The sequence below is a fragment of the Anomalospiza imberbis genome, chromosome 13 (assembly GCF_031753505.1).
Source record: "Anomalospiza imberbis isolate Cuckoo-Finch-1a 21T00152 chromosome 13, ASM3175350v1, whole genome shotgun sequence".
Classification (NCBI taxonomy): Eukaryota; Metazoa; Chordata; class Aves; order Passeriformes; family Viduidae; genus Anomalospiza; species Anomalospiza imberbis.
This window is the reverse complement of record NC_089693.1, coordinates 322,900-343,308: the sequence shown is the minus strand read 5'-3', so window position 1 is coordinate 343,308 and position 20,409 is coordinate 322,900. Positions and strand designations below refer to the sequence as shown.

General features: G+C 64.2%; 3 protein-coding genes across 4 annotated transcripts; all 3 read right to left on the bottom strand.

Annotated features, from left to right (window-relative positions):
- Positions 1 to 3,357: 3,357 nt before the first annotated feature.
- On the bottom strand, positions 3,358 to 5,392 carry LOC137481629 (aminopeptidase Ey-like). The gene is made up of 5 exons (XM_068203448.1): positions 5,291 to 5,392; positions 5,035 to 5,202; positions 4,275 to 4,415; positions 4,085 to 4,166; positions 3,358 to 3,516 (listed from the first exon to the last, which is right to left on the bottom strand). Exons 2-5 carry the CDS (start codon positions 5,163 to 5,165, stop codon positions 3,358 to 3,360), a joined length of 513 nt encoding a protein of 170 aa, XP_068059549.1. The 5' UTR covers positions 5,166 to 5,202; positions 5,291 to 5,392.
- A 146-nt stretch (positions 5,393 to 5,538) lies between these two features.
- Positions 5,539 to 9,653, bottom strand: LOC137481624 (aminopeptidase Ey-like). The gene is made up of 15 exons (XM_068203440.1): positions 8,825 to 9,653; positions 8,409 to 8,554; positions 8,196 to 8,332; positions 7,986 to 8,112; positions 7,732 to 7,886; positions 7,546 to 7,659; positions 7,287 to 7,430; positions 7,147 to 7,212; positions 6,940 to 7,005; positions 6,606 to 6,778; positions 6,446 to 6,525; positions 6,153 to 6,286; positions 6,009 to 6,064; positions 5,744 to 5,891; positions 5,539 to 5,634 (listed from the first exon to the last, which is right to left on the bottom strand). The coding sequence occupies exons 1-15, from the start codon at positions 9,460 to 9,462 to the stop codon at positions 5,539 to 5,541; spliced, it is 2,280 nt and encodes a 759-aa protein (XP_068059541.1). The 5' UTR covers positions 9,463 to 9,653.
- Positions 9,654 to 13,274: 3,621 nt separating this feature from the next.
- AP3S2 (adaptor related protein complex 3 subunit sigma 2) lies at positions 13,275 to 19,429 on the bottom strand. 2 transcript variants are annotated; one of them, XM_068203447.1, is made up of 6 exons: positions 19,142 to 19,429; positions 18,771 to 18,862; positions 18,563 to 18,674; positions 17,506 to 17,577; positions 14,290 to 14,397; positions 13,275 to 13,985 (listed from the first exon to the last, which is right to left on the bottom strand). In XM_068203447.1, the coding sequence occupies exons 1-6, from the start codon at positions 19,208 to 19,210 to the stop codon at positions 13,857 to 13,859; spliced, it is 582 nt and encodes a 193-aa protein (XP_068059548.1). In that variant the 5' UTR covers positions 19,211 to 19,429; the 3' UTR covers positions 13,275 to 13,856. The 2 variants fall into 2 exon arrangements, with proteins under 2 accessions (XP_068059548.1, XP_068059547.1); XM_068203446.1 differs by lacking the exon at positions 19,142 to 19,429 and having other exon boundaries at positions 18,771 to 18,955.
- Positions 19,430 to 20,409: the final 980 nt, after the last annotated feature.

Genomic DNA, 20,409 nt, shown 5'->3' with positions numbered 1-20,409 from the left:
ACTGCTTTGTCCTGTATTAATGGATGCAAGTGGTTATCTTAGCCTTAAAGACTGTGGGCCTGACCAACACTGGTAAGAAGATAAATCTTGGCGAGACCACAGAGCTGGAATGAATTCAAAGAGAATACATTTTTTGATAATTTGAGGAATGGGGTGTACCCCAAACGAGCACCAGAGACCCTCAAAGACCCCTACTCTTATGTAAATAAGCTCCAAAAAGTGATATAAATATGCAAAAGAATTTGCGGGACTGTTTAGCATACATTTATGAGTTTTAGGAAATGTAATTAATTACTTACAAAGATTTAAACTAGTCTGTTAGCTAGCTGTGGTATAGGTAGTAGGAGACATCCTCTGCACACCCAGCACTGAAATAAAGCTATTTTCTAATACTGAAATTACAGTGTTAGAGGGTTTGATTCCCAACTTTTGGTGACAGCAGGACACCCTGCAGCCCCTCACCCCGGGGAGCAGGTTGGGTTCCCCCATCCCTTCAGACCCTATCAGCGGAGCAGGGTGCAGGGCCATGAGGCAACACGGCCAGGGCACCAGGACAGATCTCAGTCAGTGCCCAGCTCAGGCTGTGCTCCCGGGAGCCCCCAGCCCTCCTGCCCTGCTGGGACCCTCCCAGGACACGTCCCTGCCCACTGGGGACCCGTCATCCCAGATCAGACGCCTGTGTGGTTTCTGGGGGCCATGCTTGTCCCTCTGTCGGGGATGGGCACTGCTCGCAGGGACGCTGCCTGGGGCTGTGTCTGGTGCAGGGGTCAATGCTGCCAAGCGCCTGGCAAAGAGCCCCCTCGACCCCCGCTCTCCCTCAGCCCATCTGCACGAGGGATCCCCTGGGCACCCTCAAGACGTTGGCACCCAGCACGGTGCACCCCAGTGCCCTGGGGACCCCAACCCGCAGCAGCACAGGGACCCCCAGACCGAGCAGGGGCACAGCCTGGTGGCTCCCCAGATGCCTCAGCGTGCCTGGAGCCGTCCGGAGCTGCATCCCTTGGGACTGCGGGGACAGGAGCAGCACGGCCAGTGACGGGATGTCGCAGGGAAGGGAGGCCCCCGGCCCACCCAGGCACCTGCATGCCGCGCACCCCCTGTCCCTTCGGGCCGTCAGCCTGAGCCAGAGCTCACACAGCGTCCCGGAGCCGGGGCTGCGAGCTGGGCAGAGGGCAGGGAGCTGCGGGGACTCTGCTGGGTGTCCGGGCTGGCGGCTCGGGGTCCCGGCCGTGGAAGGTCAAGTCCCGGGCTGGGCTGCCGCCGGCAGAGCGGCTGTGCGGGGAGGTGCGGTGCGGGGCGAGCCGGTACGGTGCTGCGGGGCTGGCGGCACGTTAGCATCTCTCACGGCCGTGTGAATGGGTCCCCACACACTTCCCAGCGCCGGCAGGGCCAATTAAGGACCGAAGGAGTCAGATCTGACACCTCTGCAAATGGGCCCGGCATTCCCAGGCTCCTGCCGCCCGCCCGGGGGAGCTGGGGGAGCTCGATACCTCCAGGAGGGCGCAGAGGCATCGCCCCGCACCCCCAGCCCAAATAAACCTGCGGTTACCCCCAGACACGGCCGGCAGAACGGCCCCCAACCAGGGCCAGACACAACCGGCACCCCAGCTCCTTCGGCAGAGCCCCCACTGGTCCCCCCGGGGCAGGAAGGGGTGCGGGGCGGCGGGGGTCCCACAGAAAAGCTGCGGCACTACCTGCCCTCACCAAGATCGAGACCCTGCGCCTCGCCACCCGCTACATCGCCCACCTCTCCGCCCCGCTGGGGCTCGGCAGGGGGGCGCCGGCCCCCCGACACTGTCCCCTCTGTCCGCGGGGCCTGGGCTGCTGCCAGGACACGGACCCCCGCGCTGCGGGCTGGGGGTCGCCTCCCATGGCGGGGATCCCCCCGGAGCTGCACGGGGCTCCCGGCATGGGGACGGGTGCCTGGGGGTCACCCCTCTGCAGCCCTGCTGCTGCGGGCACTGCCCCAGAGGTGCTTGGGGGTCCAGAGATGGATGTAGGTTCACCCCCCGACACCCCTGCTGCAGGGATCCTCCCAGAGCTTCAGAGGATTCCCAGCTGCACCACCCTGGAGCCTCCTCACAGACATGGCACAGCCACGGGTAATAGACGCCTCCCTCCTGCTGCCTGGAGCCTCCCAGGGAAGGACTGACGGACACAGGGCACCACAGGATCCCTGCACCTGGGTCCCAGCTGCCCACACATCACCAGGTACCCAAAGACCCTCCCCGGCCCAGCCCCTGCTCCTGCAGTCCCTGGGCTGGGGTGGAGGATGATCCTCGTGGGGTGGGTGGCAGGGGGTGCAAGGTGGGGTGTCCCACAGCCATTCACCTCACACAGCTCTTCCCACACAGCTCAGCATTCCCTGAGCCCCAGCCAGGCTCATCTTCCCAGCTCCTGCCCAGCTGCACCCCAGCAGCTGTGGGGTTGGAGCTGCCTGCACCCCTGGACACAGAGTGGCATGGCCGTGGGTCAGTGGCGTGGCCGTGGGTCAGTGGCGTGGCCGTGCTGCAGAGCTGCACGGGATGGGACAGACACCAGGATCCTCACCAAAGCCGCCCTGCAGAGCTGCTCCCCTATTCCTTACTGTGGGACCTGCTGGCTGCACCTCAGCACGGGCAGGGCTGGGAGCACCCTTCGGCCTGGCACCCCACACACACAGCCAGGTGCTGCCCCGGGCCAGCGGCTCAGTGCCCACTGCCAGCCCAACCCACAGCCCGGATGTGTCCCAGGGCTGAGGTGGCAGAGGGACTCACCACCTGGGCCGTCCCCAGCCCCACTGGCCCCCGGCTCCCACCTGCTGGGGGCCCCGTCCCTTCCCTGTGCCCAAGGGCAGCTCCATGCCTTCAGGGCGCAGGATGGCCCACGGGGGACAGTCCCTCCTACCTGTCACAGCCTGGCCCTGCCCCGAGCCTGCAGCACCTGCCCAGAGCAGCGCAGGCAGAGGGGTCCTGGTGCCAGTCCCCCTGAGCAGGGCCCAGCAGGAGAGCTCACAGGCAGCTGTCAGACAGAGGGGCTGGGGGCTGGCGTCAGCGAAGCCCCCAGAGCCACTTAGCACCAGGCTCCTAACAGCCGGGGGCTCACAGCCCCGGGCTGCCCCAGGCCTGCAGGGCCCCTGGCGCTTCCTACCCGGTGTGTCGCAGTCCCCACAGCACGGCCCCAGCACGCAGGGTGCCCCTGGAAAGCCGGAAAGTTTTTATTTACAGCCCAGAGCACACCAGCCCGACCTCCCCCTGCCAAGCCCCCCAGGTTCCCAGTGCCCATCATGCAGGCGTCAGCCCCTCCCGGGCACTGCGGGGGGATGGAGAGAGGGGGTGGCTGAGGGCCTGTCCTGGTGGCCAGGGAAGTGCAGGCCTGTTATCTGCTCTTGATCTCATTCTCAAACCAGTCCAGCACCGTGGCCTGATTCTCCTTCACCCAGTTGATGTTAGCGCGGGTCCGCTCCAGTGCCTGCTCCAGCGCCCGTGTCCCCGACCCAAACCCGATGTCCTGGTTGTCCTTCTTGAACTGCTCCAGCTGCCAGGCAGAGATGGGGCTGGAGCAGGCAGGACATGGGCCCGGCAACCCCTGGCAGATCCCAGCAGCTCCCAGCACCACTGGACCCCGCCCAGGAACACCCCTGTGAGCACTCCAGCCCCTGACAACCCCTGTGAGCACTCCGGCACCACCCCAGCATCTCTCAGCTGCTCCCTGGCAAGACACCAACAGCCCCCAGGAGCACCCCAATAGCCTCTGTGAGCCCCTAGCACCACTCCAGCAGCCCCCAACACTACCCAACATCATCCTGACAGCCCCAATAGCACCCTGAGAGCCACCAGCACCATCTCAGCATCCTCCAGGAGCACCCCAACAGCCTCCTGCACCCAAGCAGCATCCCAACAGCCTCCAGGAGCACTCTGACAGCCCTTGGGCATCCCTGCCACCACCCCAGCAGGCACCCAGCAGCCTGTGACAAGGACAGGACCTCTTGGACCCCTGGGCACACAAGGGGCAGGAAATCCCCTCTCAAGGGCTGCTGGCAAGGGGCAGCTCTGCCAAGGCTGGGGTCCCTGGTCCCCCGGCTCCTGCCAGGGTCCAGCCTCACCTGTTGCAGCTCAAACTCTGAGGAGAAGCGCTGAGTCACAGCTAAAATCAGGCGGGAGAAGGAGAAGGAGCCACCCCCATACCTGGGAGAGCAGAAGGGTGCTGAGCCAGGGGGAGGGACAGGGGAAGGGACAGTGCCACCCTCAAGGGGCGCAGGGAGATGGGTGCCCCCAGCCCCCCACGGTGCTCACTGGGTGAAGAGCGTCCTCCAGTTGCCACGGATAAAATCCCAGGCCAGGGACTGGCCCACGACATTGCTGGCAATGCTGTTGATCGTGGAGGTGGCATCCTGCTTCCGGATCTTTGTGGGGTCGAGGGTGTACTGCAGGTACCTGGAGGGGCACGATGAGGCGGTGAGGGGCTGGCAGGGGCAGCGGACATGATGAGGGTGATGGGCTGGTGGGGACACACCACAGTGCCAGAGACCCTGACAGGAGCTCTGGCCTGGCTGAGGTGGTTGTTTGCCCAGTGACTGTCAGCAGCTGCGCTCGCTGTGCTCCTACAGAATGCTGCATTCCAGCAGGGTGCGACAAGCGGTGGCTCGTCCCTGCGTGCCAGCACCTGCTCCACAGACCAAGGGGCTCTTCACAATGGCCCATCAATCTCGCCCACCTTCTGGCCAGGTGCCACTCACTTTGGCTAAGGACTGTATGAACTGTAACTTTTTGGGAAGACTTTGGTGCACCCCCACGCGTGATGGCAAATCCATGTGGCTGGACCACTGAGGACCTCATCTCAGTGGGGGTAGCTATATTCCCCTTCCCCTCTTTTCCCTCTATTCTTTATTTCCTTTTTCTGTCCCCTCTATCGCATTTGCTGTTGGTACCTAAATAACGGTGCATTAGTTGTGATTAAACTGATGGTCCCCTGTCGTTTGCCTTTTTGCACTTTTGGGATCGGTTAACGAACCATCACGACACCCGGCACGAGCAGAGACACCCCCACACGCACCGGTTGAGGATCCAGGGGTGGGGGCTGCAGGAGAGGGCTGTGCGGAGCTTGTCAGCCTCAGACACCACATGGGCCTCCTTGAACTTCTCCCAGAGGAAGTCCCAGGCTTCCTCCCCGCCCGTGGCCACCATGCTGCAGTAGATGGCTGAGCGCAGGTTCGGGGGGACCCTGTTGGGGTAAGAGCCATCAGTGCCAGGAGCCCCTCACCGTGCCCATCCTGACCACACACACAGCACCGGGGCTTCCGAGGACTCACGGGTTGGTGGAGCCATTCTGCCACTGGTGCAAGTAGTCAGTGGCCAAATTCTGGCAATCAGTGACACCGTAGGAGCAGGCGGTGCTGATGGCATTGACCTCGTTGTACCTGGGGGAGAGAGGCCGTGAGGGCTGGGGTCCGGCACAGGGCACTCACCGGCCAGGGCCGGCTGGAGGCAGGGCTGTAACCTCTACCCAGCACAGCTGGGGAGACCCCAGGGATCCAGCCCAGCCCCAGTGCCACGGTACTCACTGGGCCATCAGGCCACTGGGGAGATCCTTCCAGTTTTTGGTGATGTTCTTGTAGTAGTTGAAGAGAGGGGTCACCTGCTTGTGCATGTATTTCTGGGGGCAAGAGGGAGTCAGTGCCCAGTGACACTGGCAGCAGCCCTCACACCACTGTGGGGGCAATCCTGGCCCCTCATGCCCAGCTCGGGGGGGTGGCACCACTCACCGACATGGCCCCAAAGACCTCGCTGCGGTCAAACATCTGCTGGAAGTACTGGAGGCTGTTGAGCGCCGCCTGCCAGGGCATGTATTCCGTCTCCTGGCTCAGGAACCGTGTCGTGTTCAGAGCCAAGGTCACGTTGACGTACTTGGCCCTGCCAGGGGTAAGGGCAGCGTCAACTCCCCAGCCCCACTGGCACTGCCCAACCCAGGGCACCCACCCCATCCAGCCCCTCACTCCGGTGGCATCCAGACCACCAGGCAGGGCTCACCTAGCCAGGTTAAAGGCGTCATCAATGATCTGGGCACGGTTGATCACAGGGAAGACCTGAGAGAGCAAATTCAGTGTCTCAGGGCAGCCTGAGTGGGGTGGTGTGAATGGGGTCCCACACCACAGCCCTGAGCACCCCGTGTACCATGTGGTTAGCGTCAAGCTGCTTGAGGAGCTGATCCCAGTTCTCCTGGTTGTAATTGACACGGAAGTACCCAGTGACATTGAGGTTCAGCAGGAGCCAGCTGGGGCTGTTGAGCCTGAAGTCGTTGTTGGTGGCTGGGAAGGGGACAGGAGGCTCTGCCAGAGCTGCGCCCCCACCCACCAGGGAGGGCCAGGCTCAGCCCCCACAACCACTGCCTCCCTGGGAACCCCAACCAGTGCCATGGCAGTGGAGGTGGCAGCAAGACCCCCACTCACAGCCAGGACACACCATACCTGTGTCTTTGGTCAGCCAGTAGATGCTGTTCCCAGGGCCACTGCCTGTCATCCAGGTGATGGGGATGATCCAGGTGTAGCTGCGCCGTGGAGAGACAGGTGGTGGGACTGGCCCTCATCCCCTGACCCCTCAGTTCCCAGCCAGCCCTGCCACACTCACTTGAAGACAGAGGGTCTGTCCACAGGAGATGTGGGATCCAGCAGAAAATGGGTCTGGTTGACAGTGCCGCTGTGGGTGTCAACAGTCACCACAGGGAAGCCCATCTGCAGCGTCCAGCGGTCCATGATGTTGCTGATACTGTCAGGCAGTTGGACGTTGTTCTTCTTCACCGCCTGCAGGGATGGCAGCGCCGCTGCTCACCAGGGCCAGGGGCACAGCCAGCATGGGGCTTGGCCAGTGCTGCAACCCTCACCCAGCATGTGGGACACTGTCACACCAGGCAGCTCCCAGAGCCAGGGCCAGGGATGCTTGAGGAGCTTCAGCCCCCTCCTACCTCTTGCAGATGGACCCAGAGGTCAGCGTAGACAGTGTTGTTGTAGGAGAAGGTGTGGAGGTAGGACTGTGGGAGAGCGCCAGGAGAGACGGGTGAGCAAGGACAAGTCTGGGGTGTGGGACCCCCCTAGAGCAGCGGGAAGGCCTCTACCCTGGGATGCCCACCCTGCACGGGGCTCGCTGCCCCCCAGTACCAGCAGCACCTCACCTGCAGCCCCTCCTTGAAGACGTCCTCGCTAAGGAAGCTCGAGAGCATCCGCAGCACCGATGCTCCCTGCAGGGACAGCAGGTCAGAGAAGCTAGGGACACCCCAGAGTCCATCCCCACCCCGGGGACCCCTGTGCACACCTTGCTGTAGGAGATGCTGTCGAAGACTTCGCTGATCTGGGCTGGGGTGTTGATCTCCTCCTCACGGAAGGAGAGCGGGTGGGAGTTGGCCAGGGCGTCTGTCGCCATCACCGCATGCAGCTCGTTCAGCACCATCAGGTCTTTCTGCAGAGGGGGCACCAGCACCCGCCTCAGCCCCGCGTGTACCGCCTGGCACCGGGGCAGCCCTGGGCTGCCTGTTGCCCTGCCTGCCCCCATGCCCATCATCCCTGGCACTCACAATGTTCCAGGAGTGCTCAGCAGAGTCAGCACCCAGGTACTCCACATACGAGGCGAAGCCCTCGTTCAGCCACAGGTCGTTCCACCACCGCAGCGTCACTAAATTCCCAAACCACTGCAGAGGGCACAGCACTCCCTCAGCCGCCAGCTATCAGTCAGGGGAGCGGGCGAGGGGCGCAGCAGGTACCTGGTGTGCCAGCTCGTGGGCGATGACGGTCACCACCCGCTCCTTGTTGCCAATGGAGGAGTACGCAGCGTCGAAGAGCAGCGAGTTCTCCCGGTAGGTCACCAGCCCCCAGTTCTCCATCGCACCCGCATTGAAATCGGGGAGGCCAACCTGGTCTGGAGGTGGACGGGTCCCGTCAGTGCCCCGCTGACAGCACGCTGGACCATCTTCCCCCCTGCAGTGGGCACCTCAGCCCAGTGCCCCGCAGCACCCACCAGACTTGGGGAGCGGGTAGGACGTGTTGTAATGCTCCTCGAAGAAGCTGAGGATGAAGCCAGTGACATTGAGTGCGTAGTCACCCTGGCCCTCGGCGATGGCTTTGGGGCGGCCCCAGATGCGAATCTGGAGAGGAGGGATGCAGGACTCATCAGTGGCCCAGGCTCAGCCACCCAGGTGGGCAGGAGGTGCACCCCGCCCCATCCTACCAGTGTCTTCTCTGATTTTCTCTCCACGGATTTGAACCGGCTGACAATGAAGGCCAGAAGGTACGTGGACATCCGGGGAGTGGTGTCAAACTCAGTGACATTCCAGGTCTCTCCATCAATCACCTGCTCCCTGGTGTCTGTGGAGATCAGAGAATCACCCCACAGCCCTGCCAGGTCCCCAGCCCCCCAGCAGGGTCCCCCCGCCCCACTCACTTTTGACAGGCATGTTGGAAATGGCCCCATAGCTGGAGGGGTGGATCAGTGTCACTGTGAAGTTGGCTTTCATGGCCGGCTCGTCGAAGCAGGGGAAAGCTTTGCGTGCGTCAGCCGCCTGCATCTGCGTGGTGGCTACCACCTGCCTGTGAGCCAACCCCATCAGTCCTGGGGGTCCCTGTAGAGGCCGCACCCCCCAGTCCCCTTTCTCCCACCCCCACTGGGGCAGCATGAGGATGCAAGGGGGGCACAGAGGCTCCACACACCCATCCCATGGTCCTGGTGGGAGAGGAGCCCCAAAGCCAGCTCATGCCCTCCACTGCCCTGTGCCAGCCCCATGCCCCCATTCCCCTTCCCCCCACCACCACACCGGGCCAGCCCTGTGGCTTCCACCCCATCCCCTGCCCTCCACCTACTTGCTGCCTGACTCGTCCGTGTATTCGCTGCGGTAGAAGCCAGCCAGGTCATCGGCCAGCTCCCCGGTGAAGCTGCTGGACAGCCGGTACCGCTGGCCCTGCTGCAGGGGAGCGTCCAGCTGCACCACCAGGTACTGGGTGGGAGTCTCCAGCCAGGTGCGGGAGATGGCAGGGGCATTGCCACCACCCTCTGCCTGCAAGGTGGCATGGAAGGAGCCCTGCATGGTGTAGTTCAGTTTCTTGCTGTGGATGAGGATGAGGTCGGTGGCCTTCTCACACATGAAGACCACACTGCTGTTGCCCTTGAAGATGTACATGTTGTTGGCATCGGGCTTCAGGAAGGGCTGCAGGGTGACCTCGTAGAATTCTGGCTTTAGCGTGGCCGGCAACCTCCACTGGTTCCATGGGTTGTTGGGGGCAGGGGTGCTGGTGCTGGTGCTGGTGCTGGTGCTGGTGCTGGTGCTGGTGCTGGTGCTGGTGTCGGGGCTGGCCGTGGTGCTGGTGCCCACATCTGATGCCCCCTTGTTCTTTTCCTGGGCGTACACCACCGAGAGTGCAATGATGGTGGCCACAGCGCCCAGGCCCAGAACAATGGCCACGATGCCCACGGTCTTGCTGATGAAGAAGCCGCCTGCCATGGCGGGCAGCAGGAGCAGCACTGGCAGAGACGGCGCTGGTGCAAGCACGGCTTTTAGCCTTTCGCTCCCACGAGGTTTATTAGTCCAAGTTAATGGGTGAAGTATTAAGTGGCCATGGGGTTCAGGGCGGTGACAGACCCTGGGATGAGCTTTCTCCCCGCCCACCCCCCAGCTTGGCAGGAGCACCAACGCCCAGCGCCACCGCTGCTGCAGAGGCAGAGCTGGCGGTGGGGGGTGGCACCATCAGGGAGCACGGGCTGTGGGCCTGGACCCCCGGCGTCCTTCCCCAGCGCTGGCCTGGCCCTGCAGGAGGGACAGAGCAGGTGGTCGCAGCCAGCAGCCACATCCACACCATGCTGTGGGGCCCAGCGTGTGTCCCCAGCAGCCAAGCCCAGATGCAGATTCAGTATCACCCCATTCACCCTCGAGTGACAGCGTCTGAGCCACTGTCAGAGGGTCCAGGCTGCCCCTGCGTGCGGGGGGCACAGCTCACAGGCTGCCCCACCCAGGGAAAGCAGGGCAGTGTGGTGCAGCACAGGGGTCTAGCAGCGGCGGGGGAATGTGGGGGGGACACTTGGGAGGAGCTCCCTCTGCTCACAGCCCTCTCAAAGTCCAGGGTCATGAACCTGGAGGCAGTGGGGTCAAACTCCGTCCTTGTGAGCCCAGCCCCAGTGGCCACAGGTGAGGTCCCCACCCAGGGTGAGGTGGGGGTGAGTAACACATCCTGTCACACACTGGGACAAAATAGGAAGTCCCGTTCTCAGGATCTAATCGATCTCTCCATAGGGAGATATGGGCAGGTGTTGCCAGAAGCCACAGCTGGGGCAAAGGGCATACCAGGATGAGTGAGTGGTGTCCTCAGGGAGCCCTTGCCTGTCCCTGACAGCACCCAGCTGCACCTGCCGGGCCACCGTGCCTAGCACAAATCACTCTGGATGCTGCTGGTGTCCCTGGCACTCCCTGTCAGGCACAGCCATCCCCCAGGCCCAGAGGTCACTGCTGGCTCTCTCAGAACCATCCCCACCCTGGCTGTGGCCAAAGGCTTTGGGGACAGTCCCCCACAGGACCAAGGGCCACAGGTGGCTGGGAGGGTGCCAGGCACTCTGCACACCCCCTGTCCCGCACCAACGGGCCTGCTGGCCCTCCCCACAGCCCCTGGGGCACAGCACGCAGGCATCCCCCACTGGCTCGCCTGGGGAGGGGCTGGATGGAGTTAACGGGGAGTAGCAGACACAGCACCCCCACCCCGACTCCCCCAGCCTGCAGAACTCTGTCCCCACCCCCAGAAAACCCCTCTCTGGAGCCCAGCCAGCAGCACACACATCTCCCACGAGCGGCACAGAGGCTGGGCATCACCCCCGTGGGCACGTGGGTCCCTTGGGGCTCTGGCCTCACACACTCCACAGCCTGACACCCCCCAGAGCCCTCCACACCGTCATACATCCCCACAGACCCCCCAAGCCCCGCACTGCATACGGGCCCCAAAACCCCCATGTATGTGAACCCCACTGCTAGCACCACACCCCACAGCCCCGCCAGCCCCCACGGCCCTTCCCCGCTCGGTCCAGCCCAAAGCTGCCCCCGCTTGGGCTGTGAAGCGCCCGAAGCCTCCGCAGCAGCAGAGTACCCCCTCACCTTCCTGCGCTCCGCTCCGCCGGGGCCAGCGGGGTCCCGCCCGCCCTGCGGCCACTTCCTGCGCCCCGCGGGCGGCCCTGCCCGTATCCTGCCCGTCTCTGCCCGGGCTGCTGCCCGTGCTCCTGCCCGTCTCTGCCCGTGCTCCTGCCCGTATCCTGCCCGTCTCTGCCCGGGCTGCTGCCCGTCTCTGCCCGTGCTCCTGCCCGTGCTCCTGCCCGTGCTCTTGCCCGTGCTCCTGCCCGTATCCTGCCCGTCTCTGCCCGTCTCCTGCCCGTCTCCTGCCCGTCTCTGCCCGTGCTCCTGCCCGTGCTCCTGCCCGTGCTCTTGCCCGTGCTCCTGCCCGTATCCTGCCCCTCTCTGCCCGTCTCCTGCCCGTGCTCCTGCCCGTCCCGGCTGCCCGCCCCGGCTGTCCGCCTCAGCGGAGCGCTCTCGGCTCCAAAGGGAGGAAAGCTTCCTCCGAAGCTCCGGGGCAGGAACCCGCAGCTCTCGCCCCCTTAACCGCGTGTCTGCCGGTCGGCGGGGCGGGGGCACGGCCGGGGCAGCGTGGGGGGAGAACCTCCGCCATGGGCTCCCCCACACCGGAGCAGGGCGAGGAGGCAGTTGTGAGGGGAAAGGCTGCTGGGGAGGGGGCCCGGGCTTGGAAACACGCTCCGGCGGGCAGAGCTGAGCCCGGCCAAAGCCGGCACCCCCGGGTGCACAGCCCAGCACGGCCGGGGCAGGCGGTGGGCTGCGGCCAGGAGCCATGCCCAGCACCCAGTCCCGTCTCCGCAGCATGCAGGCGGCTCGGAGCGGCCAGCCCCTGCCCCCCAGAGCCCCTGACAGGCCGCATGCCCCGGCTCGCTCCGGGCTGCGGGGCCGGCCTGGTGACCCAGCCACAGCCCCTCTGGGCGCAGCGCGGGGCCGCGGCCAGCGCCGGGCACTCCGCTCCCGCACAACCTCCGCCACCGCCCCGGGGCCGGACTCCCGGAGCTGCGGGTTCCCCCGGGCTGGGGGTTCGGCCCGGCTCGTCCCAGCCTCAAGCAGGGCTTGGGAGCAGGGAGCGGCCGGGCCGGCAGAGCGGCTCCCCGGGCCCAGCGCGGTCACGGGCCCCAGCCTCGCACGTCCCGCAGAGCGGCAGGCCCGGGGCGGCGGGGCCGCAGCCGGCAGCGGAGCCGCCACGGGCGGTGCACGGGGAGCACGTGCGGCCGGACACAGCCCGCGGCGGCACGGGGATGCCGTGGCGCGGGGCCGGACACAGGCGCTGCCCGTGGCAGCCGAGCCCCCGTACCCCCGGCCTGGCGCAGAGCAGCTCGCCAGCACCCCGCCGGCACCTCGCCAAGCCCCTCGCCGTGAGGCGAGCCGGAGCGTTCCCCTCCGACCGCCTCAGTCCTGCCGGACGCCGCGGCCCAGCCCCAGGACATGGCCCAGGCACGATGGCTCACCTGCACCCTTCGCCGGCACCTACAAGAGGACGAGGAGGAGGAGGAGGAATAGGAGGAAGCGGAGGGAGAGGAGAGCCAGCAGAGAAGAGGACACAGCAGGTTGCCCAGCTCCTTGACCTCCAGGAGAGCTGATGTGGCTAGTGGCCAGCTGAGGAAGGGTTAAGCTGCAGGGAGGGGAAATTCCTTCTAGGCAGAGTCACGGTTTCCCTGCCAGGGGAAGTGGAGGCAGAACCTGGAGCACAGCTGGGGAGCAGAGGAAGGGCCCCTGGCCAGCCCCAGGGGCTGGTGGCCAGATGGAGCTGCGGTGGAGCCAGGGGCGTGGGGTACATGGCTGACAGAGCCCATCAGGGTCACTGTGACCCCCAGGACGAGCCCTGCTCCTCCCCAACCTCAGAGGACCCCAGCCCCACAGCTCCCACAACCCACAGAGCTGTCAGAGCTCACAGAGCTGCTGCCCTGCAGCAGGGAGAGGGCAGGAACTGGCAAGGGGTGACCTGCCACCAAAGGCCCAAACCTGGGGACGTCATCACAGCCTGAGCACGGCCACCATCCTCCCCACACCTGCTCCGAGAGCAGAGGGTGCAGCCAGGGATGTTGTCCTAAGCCCCCGCCCTCCTCTGGGGTATCTGGGGCCCCCTTTCCCACCCCCTGGGCCTCCACCAGCCAAAAGCTCCCCAGGGCTGCAGCTGCCCCAGCAGAGCTGCACAGAGCCCCCGGCCCCCTCCCCGTCCAGCAGCACCCACAGCAGACACAGACACGGGTTCAAGGGCAGTTTATTGGGACACAGGGACACACTCCAGCAGCCCCAGCCTGGCCTGACACTGCAAGTCCGCCAGGTCACTCAGCTCCTGTCCCTCTTGCTGCCACATTCCCGCTCCAGCATGTCCCACTCACACTATCCCTAGGGCACACAGAGTGACCCCCACTCAGCTGGGGCCCCTCACAGAGAGCAGGACCAGGGCAGGGCACAGCCAGGCTGAGAGGGTGGAGGAAACAGCCTGCAGCTCCTGACAGAGCCGTCACTACAGGCACACTTTCACCTCTGGGAATCCCAAGAATCCCAGGAGAGGCAGGAGCCAACTCTTCCCCACAGCGAGGAGAGGCTGCATGTCCGCAGGGAGGGAGGGAGGGGAAGGAAGAGCACCCTCCTTGTTGGGGGACCAGAGAGCAGAACTGAGCCCAGGTCCAGGGGGAGGGGCTCCCCACCTCGTTCTCTGAGCCCTGCCACTGCTCCCTGCCCTCGGCCACCATCGGCCCCTGTGTGCCACACGGGCAGAGCCCCGGGAGGAGCCAGGGGCCCCAGCTCTGCTTAGTGGGCAGCCCCCCAGCACGGGCTGCTCACATGAACTGTGACAGATTGGGCACTTTGATGTTGATGTCCCCGATGTTGATGTTGCGGGGGATCTCGGGCAGGTTGATGTTCTTCACAGCCGACACAGCGCGGGAAGGAGCAGCTGAGAGGCCTCCCTGGGGACAGAGGGACCGTGACCACTGGCCCCACCCCACAGCCCCTCCACAGCCGCATCTTCATGGTAAACCTTTAATGGCCTGGGGTCATTAACCTTGACAAAAGAACCACTTCCACGGGCAGCTCCCTGCACTCTTGACCAGCACCACTGGGCAGGGATGTCCCCAGCCCCATCCCGAGGGCTCAGACACACAGACACTGGGAGTACCCTGGATACCCCCCACACCCACCTCAGTCCCCATGGGCCACCACCCTCGCAGCCTGTCAGCTCCTGCAGGGCAGAGCCGCAGCATCACCGCTCACCTCTGCCTTCTCCAGCTTGCCCTGGGCCTCCACCTGCGCCACAATCTCGTTCATGTTGGTCTCCAGCACCATCCCGCCGATCACCATCTCCTGCAGGATGTGGTGGACCTGCCAGGGAGGGACAGAGGGAACAGAAGGCTGAGGGCCCGGTCCTGGCCTGGCAGCGGCTGCAGCACCGGTGTGGGAGCATGTCAGGGGCCAGCATCTCCCCAAGGGACACAATCTACCCCTGTCCCCTTCTCAGCTGCCTGGAGAGCGAAAGGGTGGCCAAGGTCCTTGGCATGGGGAGCCCCAAAGCTCCACTTACCACCTGCACCCCACTGGAGATGACACCCACCCACCCACCGGGCACACGGCAGCCCCTGCAGCAGCCAGATGCAACTGGTCCCACTGGCACAGCCTGTGCCACCCCCGACACATGGCTGCTCCCTCCCTGGGCCAGGAGCCAGGTTACAGCAGGAATGTGTCCTAGAGATGACCCCAGCAGCAGCAGGGTCCTCGCTGGGCAGGACACTTCTCCCCAGAAGCTCCTTCTCCTCAGAAAGCCAGGCCAGAGCCTGGCCTCTCTGCTTAGGAAGGTCGGGACTGTGACATAGGCACAGAAAAAACACAGAACTGCCAAGTTCCTTTCCGGGGATCCCTTGAGTCCAAGGAAGAACAGCCAGGCAAGGCCAGTGCAATCACACAGCCAGAGCAGGGAAAGGAACATTGCTGAGTTGCAACCCTAGAAACTGCAACCAGCCTCGAGGCAGCAGCCCGGCTGTGATAGTGGCTACAACCCCCTTCACCTCCTGCACCTGGCTCAGCTCAGCATTGCCTGCACAGTCAGCAGTTCCCAGTGAGCTCCCAGCACAGATAATGGATTTATGGGTCCCAGTTACTTCCGTAAAAGAGGCTACACAGGAGCACAGTTGGGTTATGAGATTGTTTTATGGTTTCACAGAGCCAGGCTGCACTTGTAAACACCTTGTGACTAACACCACCAGGTCAATCCCGGGGAGAAAAAAAGAACACGAGAGAACGTGCTCTGAGGGGCAGTCCCAGCTCTGTGAGGTGACCCCGCCCAGGGCTCCCCATAGGTCCTGTCCCACTCCCAGTGCCTGCAGCAGCAGCAGGTATGTGGGATCAGCACAGGGTGAGCCCCAGGCAGCTCCTGGGACCCCCCACAGCCCTGGAACCCCCATCCCACAGCCCAGTCCCAGTGCGTGCCGAAGCAGCTGGAGCAAGTGGCTCCCACAACCTAAAAGGATATGGGAGCATCAGGAAACGTTCCTCCAAGACCTGGCTTCAGCCCAAGCTGGCTCCAAACCAACAGGGCAGAAATCCTGAGTTTTGTTTTCCAAGCTGGCTCCAAACCAACAGGGCAGAAATCCTGAGTTTTGTTTTCCAAGCCAGAGCAGAGCACTTCCTGAGGAATCTGTGTCCCCTCTGGGACCCCGCAGCTGCTGAGTGCAGCTCACACTCCCCTGCAAGGGGGACAGCACGGCCGAGATCTGGGCATAGCCCACCCTGAGCCCTGCTTGGGACAGGGGATCCCTGCAGCTCTCAGGCTGAGGCTCCCAGCGCCGACAGCTACAAGCACTGGTGTCACTGGTGCCTGACCAATGTCCCCCTCCATCAGCCCATGGCAGGAGTAGGACCCCAGGCCTGCCACAGCTCTGGTCCCATGGCCCTGTGCTGCAGGTAGTGCAAGGTGGAACTTAAGGCAAAAAGAAAAATTGCAGAATGCAGCCAAAGTTGCACCTGAACCCCTGCCATCCCCTGCCCAGGGAGACACTCACAGCCCTGTCCGGGGAGACACTTGTGGGCCTGCCTGGGCATGCCAGGGGGGCAACCCAGGCCCAGCAGGACACAGCAGCACATTCCCAGCACCCCAAACACTGTCCCTCTGCAACCCAACTCCGGGAAGCAAAGGAACACGAGCACATCTGAGAAATAAACACGTGCCAAATATAGAAAGAGACCGGAGGACCAACTGATAATGGCCAAGAGTCGAGTCAAAGCTGGGAAGCAGCAGGAGCCTCAGATGGGAAGGGCTGGGAGAGCCCGGGTGACCGAGCTGGGTCTCCACTACCAGAAACCCCGACTCCCATCTCCTGAGAATGTTCTTCTGTCAGGAGGGGTCAGAGGAAGGGTGACCCCACTGCTGCTGGCAAAGGTCTGATGTGCCCTGCCTGAGGGCTGCGGGCTGGCCGTGGGGCTCAGTGTTTTACATGCAAAGCTCATGTAAAGCTGAGAGTAAGGCTGAGTGAAAAGCTGCTGAGTCCTGTCCATCCCACAGAGTCAGTGCCCATGAGCATATCCTCCCCCAGCTTTGGGCAGAGGTGACCTGGGCAGCTGCCAACACTTCTCCCACAGCTGCTTGACTCTCCTTCCTCCTTTGATAAACACTTTTGCTGACAAGAAAATCATGTTGTGGCATTTTGGAAAGTTTGCAGCAGGGTAAACAGTGAAACCAAAGCCCAACCTCAGCAGCAGGTAACGTAGAGACCCCCCCAGACCTCTCACTCCCCCTCCCTGCCAGTTCCCCTGTTGGAATCACCAACAGAAAGGAAGCATTTTACACCTTTTTTTTCTCCAGTGCTCTTTTTTGTTGATATTTTTTTGTCTCCAGCAAAGCAAAAAAATCTTGACCAACAGCAACACAAGCCCAGCACCCTCAGCCAAGCCTCTCCCTGCTCCAAGCCTATTCCTGGCTATCTATTCCCAGCTATCTTCAGCCTTGAGATCCAGAACATGATCAAAGAGGACGGTTCCCGCCCAGGATCTCCATCCAGCTCAAGAGGAAGCATTACAGGCTGTGGCTCAAACCAAAGTTTACCCAGCACTTTGAATTCCAAACACTCCCATTGTTCCTTCCCATTTTTTTTCCCCAGCAGCTGTAGTAAAATGTTAACTCCTGAGCTGTCACAGCCTGGAGCAGAGGCAGAACGCCCCAGTGCCAGGCCAGAGTCTGCTCAGCTCCAGCAGGGCTGCCTGTGGAGCACAGGGACAGCCCCAGAGCTGGGCACGGCTCCCCCGGGCTCGGAGCAACCCAGCACTCGGGTTTCTCCTTGGGAGGTCACAGTGTGAGGGGCTTTCAAAGAACACGGGCTGAAAAGCTTCCCATACAGGATCTCAGTCCCCCCCAAGTGACCCCTGCCATCCCCACACTCTCCTGGCCAGGCCCAGCCTAAGAAATGCAGGCTCCAGAGCAGCCCCGAGCCCAGCACCCACCTTGTCCATGTGGAAGATGAGGTCCAGCTCACAGACATTCTCAAAGCACTTGTCCAGCGTCTCCACAAACACCTGGGACAGCAGACAGACACCAGGCAAGATGGTCACACCAACCCCATGGAACACTCCAGGCATGGGACACAGTGACTGGAAAGCTGGAAAAGGACCTAGGGATGCTGGTGACTGTGGCTGAACATCAGGTGAGCAAGAGGCCAATGGCACCTGGCTTGTGTCAGCCCCAGCGTGGGCACAGGCCCAGGGCAGTGCCCGTCCCCTGAGGTGGCACTGCTGGCACACCTCCAGTGCTGGGACAGCTCTGAGCCCCTCCCCAAAAGAGAGACCTGGAGGGGCTGAAGCGTGTCCAGGGAAGGGAACGGAGCTGGGGAAGGGGCTGGAGCCCCAGGAGAGGCTGGGGCAGCTGGGAAGGGGCTCAGCCTGGAGAAAAGGAGGCTCAGGGGGGACCTTCTTCCCATATCCTCGTGTTTAAAGGGTGGCTACAAAGCTGGAAACTCCTTTAATACAAGGAGTCACGTGGACAGACACAGAGTGATGGGTACAAGTTCCTCTTGGGGAGACTCCAATAAGGCTCAAGAGGAAAATGTTTTCCAAAGAAACAGCCGTTGAATAATCTCCATGAGGAAGTGAGGGATTCCACAACACTGAATATTTTTCACATGTCAGGGTGTTGGGAATTGTCTAGGCCGTGCTTTGTCAAGAAAGGCTGGACTAGACAATCCCTGAGGTCCCTTCCAACCTGGGATCCCAGAATCCTAGGATTAATGGTTGGACTTGGTGCTCCCAAGGGCCTTTTCCACCCTAAATATTTCTATGCTTTAATTTTTAAAAGACATTTCTTCTGATTGCCTTCCCTGCTGCTCCCAGGTGAAGAAGCCACGTGGAAGCTCAGGGAGTACGTGCGGCCCCCCTCCCCAGCACGGCCCCGAGGGCTCCCCAGGCCTTTCGGGAGGGCTGGCACGGGGCTGGCACGGCCATGAAACGCCCCTGAATGGTGCCAGGCAGGGCTGCGCCCGGGAAGCTGGGCCCTGCGGGGACGCACCTGGATGAGGTCCAGGATGCCCAGCTCGCTCTCCGAGGAGTCCACGCAGAACACGAAGTACAGCGTGGCGTAGTGGCGGTAGATCAGCTTGTAGTCCGAGCCGCCGAACAAGCTGTGGGGACACGGGCACGGCTGAAGGGCTCTGGGGGACAGCCGGGCACGCCGCAGGGTGCGGGGACAGCCCGGCAGGCCCCTCACCGCCCGGTACCTGCCGCACTCCAGGAAGTTGCAGATGTGGTCATCCCGCTTCAGCACCAGGTGGAAGGTGTCGCGGATGATCTGCTGCTGCACCTCTTCTGCCTGCCAGGACGAGACGGTGGGTGGGCGCCCATGGCACCCGTGGCTCCGGGTGACAGGCCAGGCCCGGTGCCACCCATGGGTGACCCGGGGCATCCTGAAGGACGCGACAGGGCAGCGGCAGGTGCCGCAGCGACCGCCCCTGCTCCCGGGACACCCCCAGCCCATCGAGCCCCACGGCGCCCTCAGCCCTGCACCAGTCCCGGTCCCGCACCGGGCTCAGGCACCCGCCGCCGCAGCCCCAGCGGCGGCCCCGGCCCGGTCCCGGCCCCGGTGGCGCACCAGGTGCTGGTAGAAGCGGACGAGCCGCGGCTTCCCGTGGTTGTTGAACACGAGGATGGCGTTGATCATCCCGGCGGCGCGTCGGGCCGGGCCGGGCCGGGAGCAGCACTGGCAGCAGCACCGCGGCCGCACACCGCCGGCAGGAAGCCCCTCGGCCGCCCCGGAAGCGTAACGGGCTCCGGTGGGCTGAGCTCGGGGTGACCCTGCGGAGCGCCGGGCCGCGGGAGCGATCAAAGCCGCTCCTGGCGGGGGCTCCCCGGCACCGCGCGGCTGCACCGCGGCCTGCCGGCGGGGCGGACTCGGCCGCTCCTCGCGGCCCGGCGGGGCAGACGGGCGGGCCTAGAGGATGCGGCGGCCGCTGCCCGCGCCGGGACCACCGGGACCACCGGGGCCGCCGCTCCCCGCGCGCGCCGCCAGGGGGCGCGCCAGCCGCGCCGGGACCGGCGCCTCGCGCAGGGGAGGGGCAATGTGTTAGGCCACGCCCTCTTTTAAAGGGCCAGCGGCTCTGTCTGCCCGGAGGGGGCGAGCGCGTGGGCCCCGGCGGGGGCAGCGCTCACCGGCCACTGCCCGGTCCCGCTTCCCCCCAACGCGGGCACACACCGGCCAGGGCCCGGCATAACGCCCTGCGCTACGGAGTGTGAGAACAGGGCGGGGCAATCCCGCGTGGCACCGGGCGCTAGCCACGGGCCCTTAGCCGGAGGGCACGGACACGGCTCCTCGGGACCGCCGGGCACGGCGGGGGACACCGAGGGCAGGGAGAGAAGGGTCAGTGCGCTCCGCGGGGCCGGGAGGAACGGGAGAGGGAACGGGAGAGCCACGGCGGCCAGCGCCGCAGACCGCGCGTGCTGATTGGCTGAGGCGGCTGCGGCCTCGGGCCTCCGCCTGCTGATTGGCTGAGGCAGCGGCCTCATGAATCCGCGTTCTGATTGGCTGGGATGGCCGCATTCTTATGAATCCGCGTTCTGGTTGGCTGAGCTGGCCGCATCCTTCTGAATCCGCGTCCTGATTGGCTGGAGCGGACGGGCAGCGGCTCCCCGACAGCCGGCGGTGCCGGAGCTGGCCCGGTCCCGCTCCGGTCCCGCCCCGGGTCTTACGGTGCACCCCGCTCCGTGTCCCGCTCCGTGTCCTGCTTTGTTCCCCGCCCCGTGTCCCAGCCGAGTCCTGCCCGGTGCCCGGTGCCCGTCCCCGTGCCCCGCTCCGTGACCCGCCAGGTGCCAGCTGCAGGCACAGCCGCTGGCGGGGCAGCCCCGGGAGTTCCGAGCAGCGAA

Coding starts and splice junctions, on each gene's coding strand:
- LOC137481629 (XM_068203448.1), bottom strand. CDS start 5,165: ATGGTGGCCACGGGCGGGGAGGAAGCCTGGGACTTCCTCTGGGAGAAG. Junction 4,416..5,034: donor CACCCCTGGATCCTCAACCG/GTGCGTGTGGGG, acceptor GTGCCCCTCCAG/GTACCTGCAGTACACCCTCG. Junction 3,517..4,084: donor CAGAGTTTGAGCTGCAACAG/GTGAGGCTGGAC, acceptor TCTGCCTGGCAG/CTGGAGCAGTTCAAGAAGGA.
- LOC137481624 (XM_068203440.1), bottom strand. CDS start 9,462: ATGGCAGGCGGCTTCTTCATCAGCAAGACCGTGGGCATCGTGGCCATT. Junction 8,113..8,195: donor GAAAATCAGAGAAGACACTG/GTAGGATGGGGC, acceptor CCTCCTCTCCAG/ATTCGCATCTGGGGCCGCCC. Junction 7,887..7,985: donor CTACCCGCTCCCCAAGTCTG/GTGGGTGCTGCG, acceptor GTCCACCTCCAG/ACCAGGTTGGCCTCCCCGAT.
- AP3S2 (XM_068203446.1), bottom strand. CDS start 18,955: ATGCCCCGGGTCACCCATGGGTGGCACCGGGCCTGGCCTGTCACCCGG. Junction 17,578..18,562: donor GCATCCTGGACCTCATCCAG/GTGCGTCCCCGC, acceptor CTGCTGTCCCAG/GTGTTTGTGGAGACGCTGGA. Junction 13,986..14,289: donor GCAAGCTGGAGAAGGCAGAG/GTGAGCGGTGAT, acceptor CTCTGTCCCCAG/GGAGGCCTCTCAGCTGCTCC.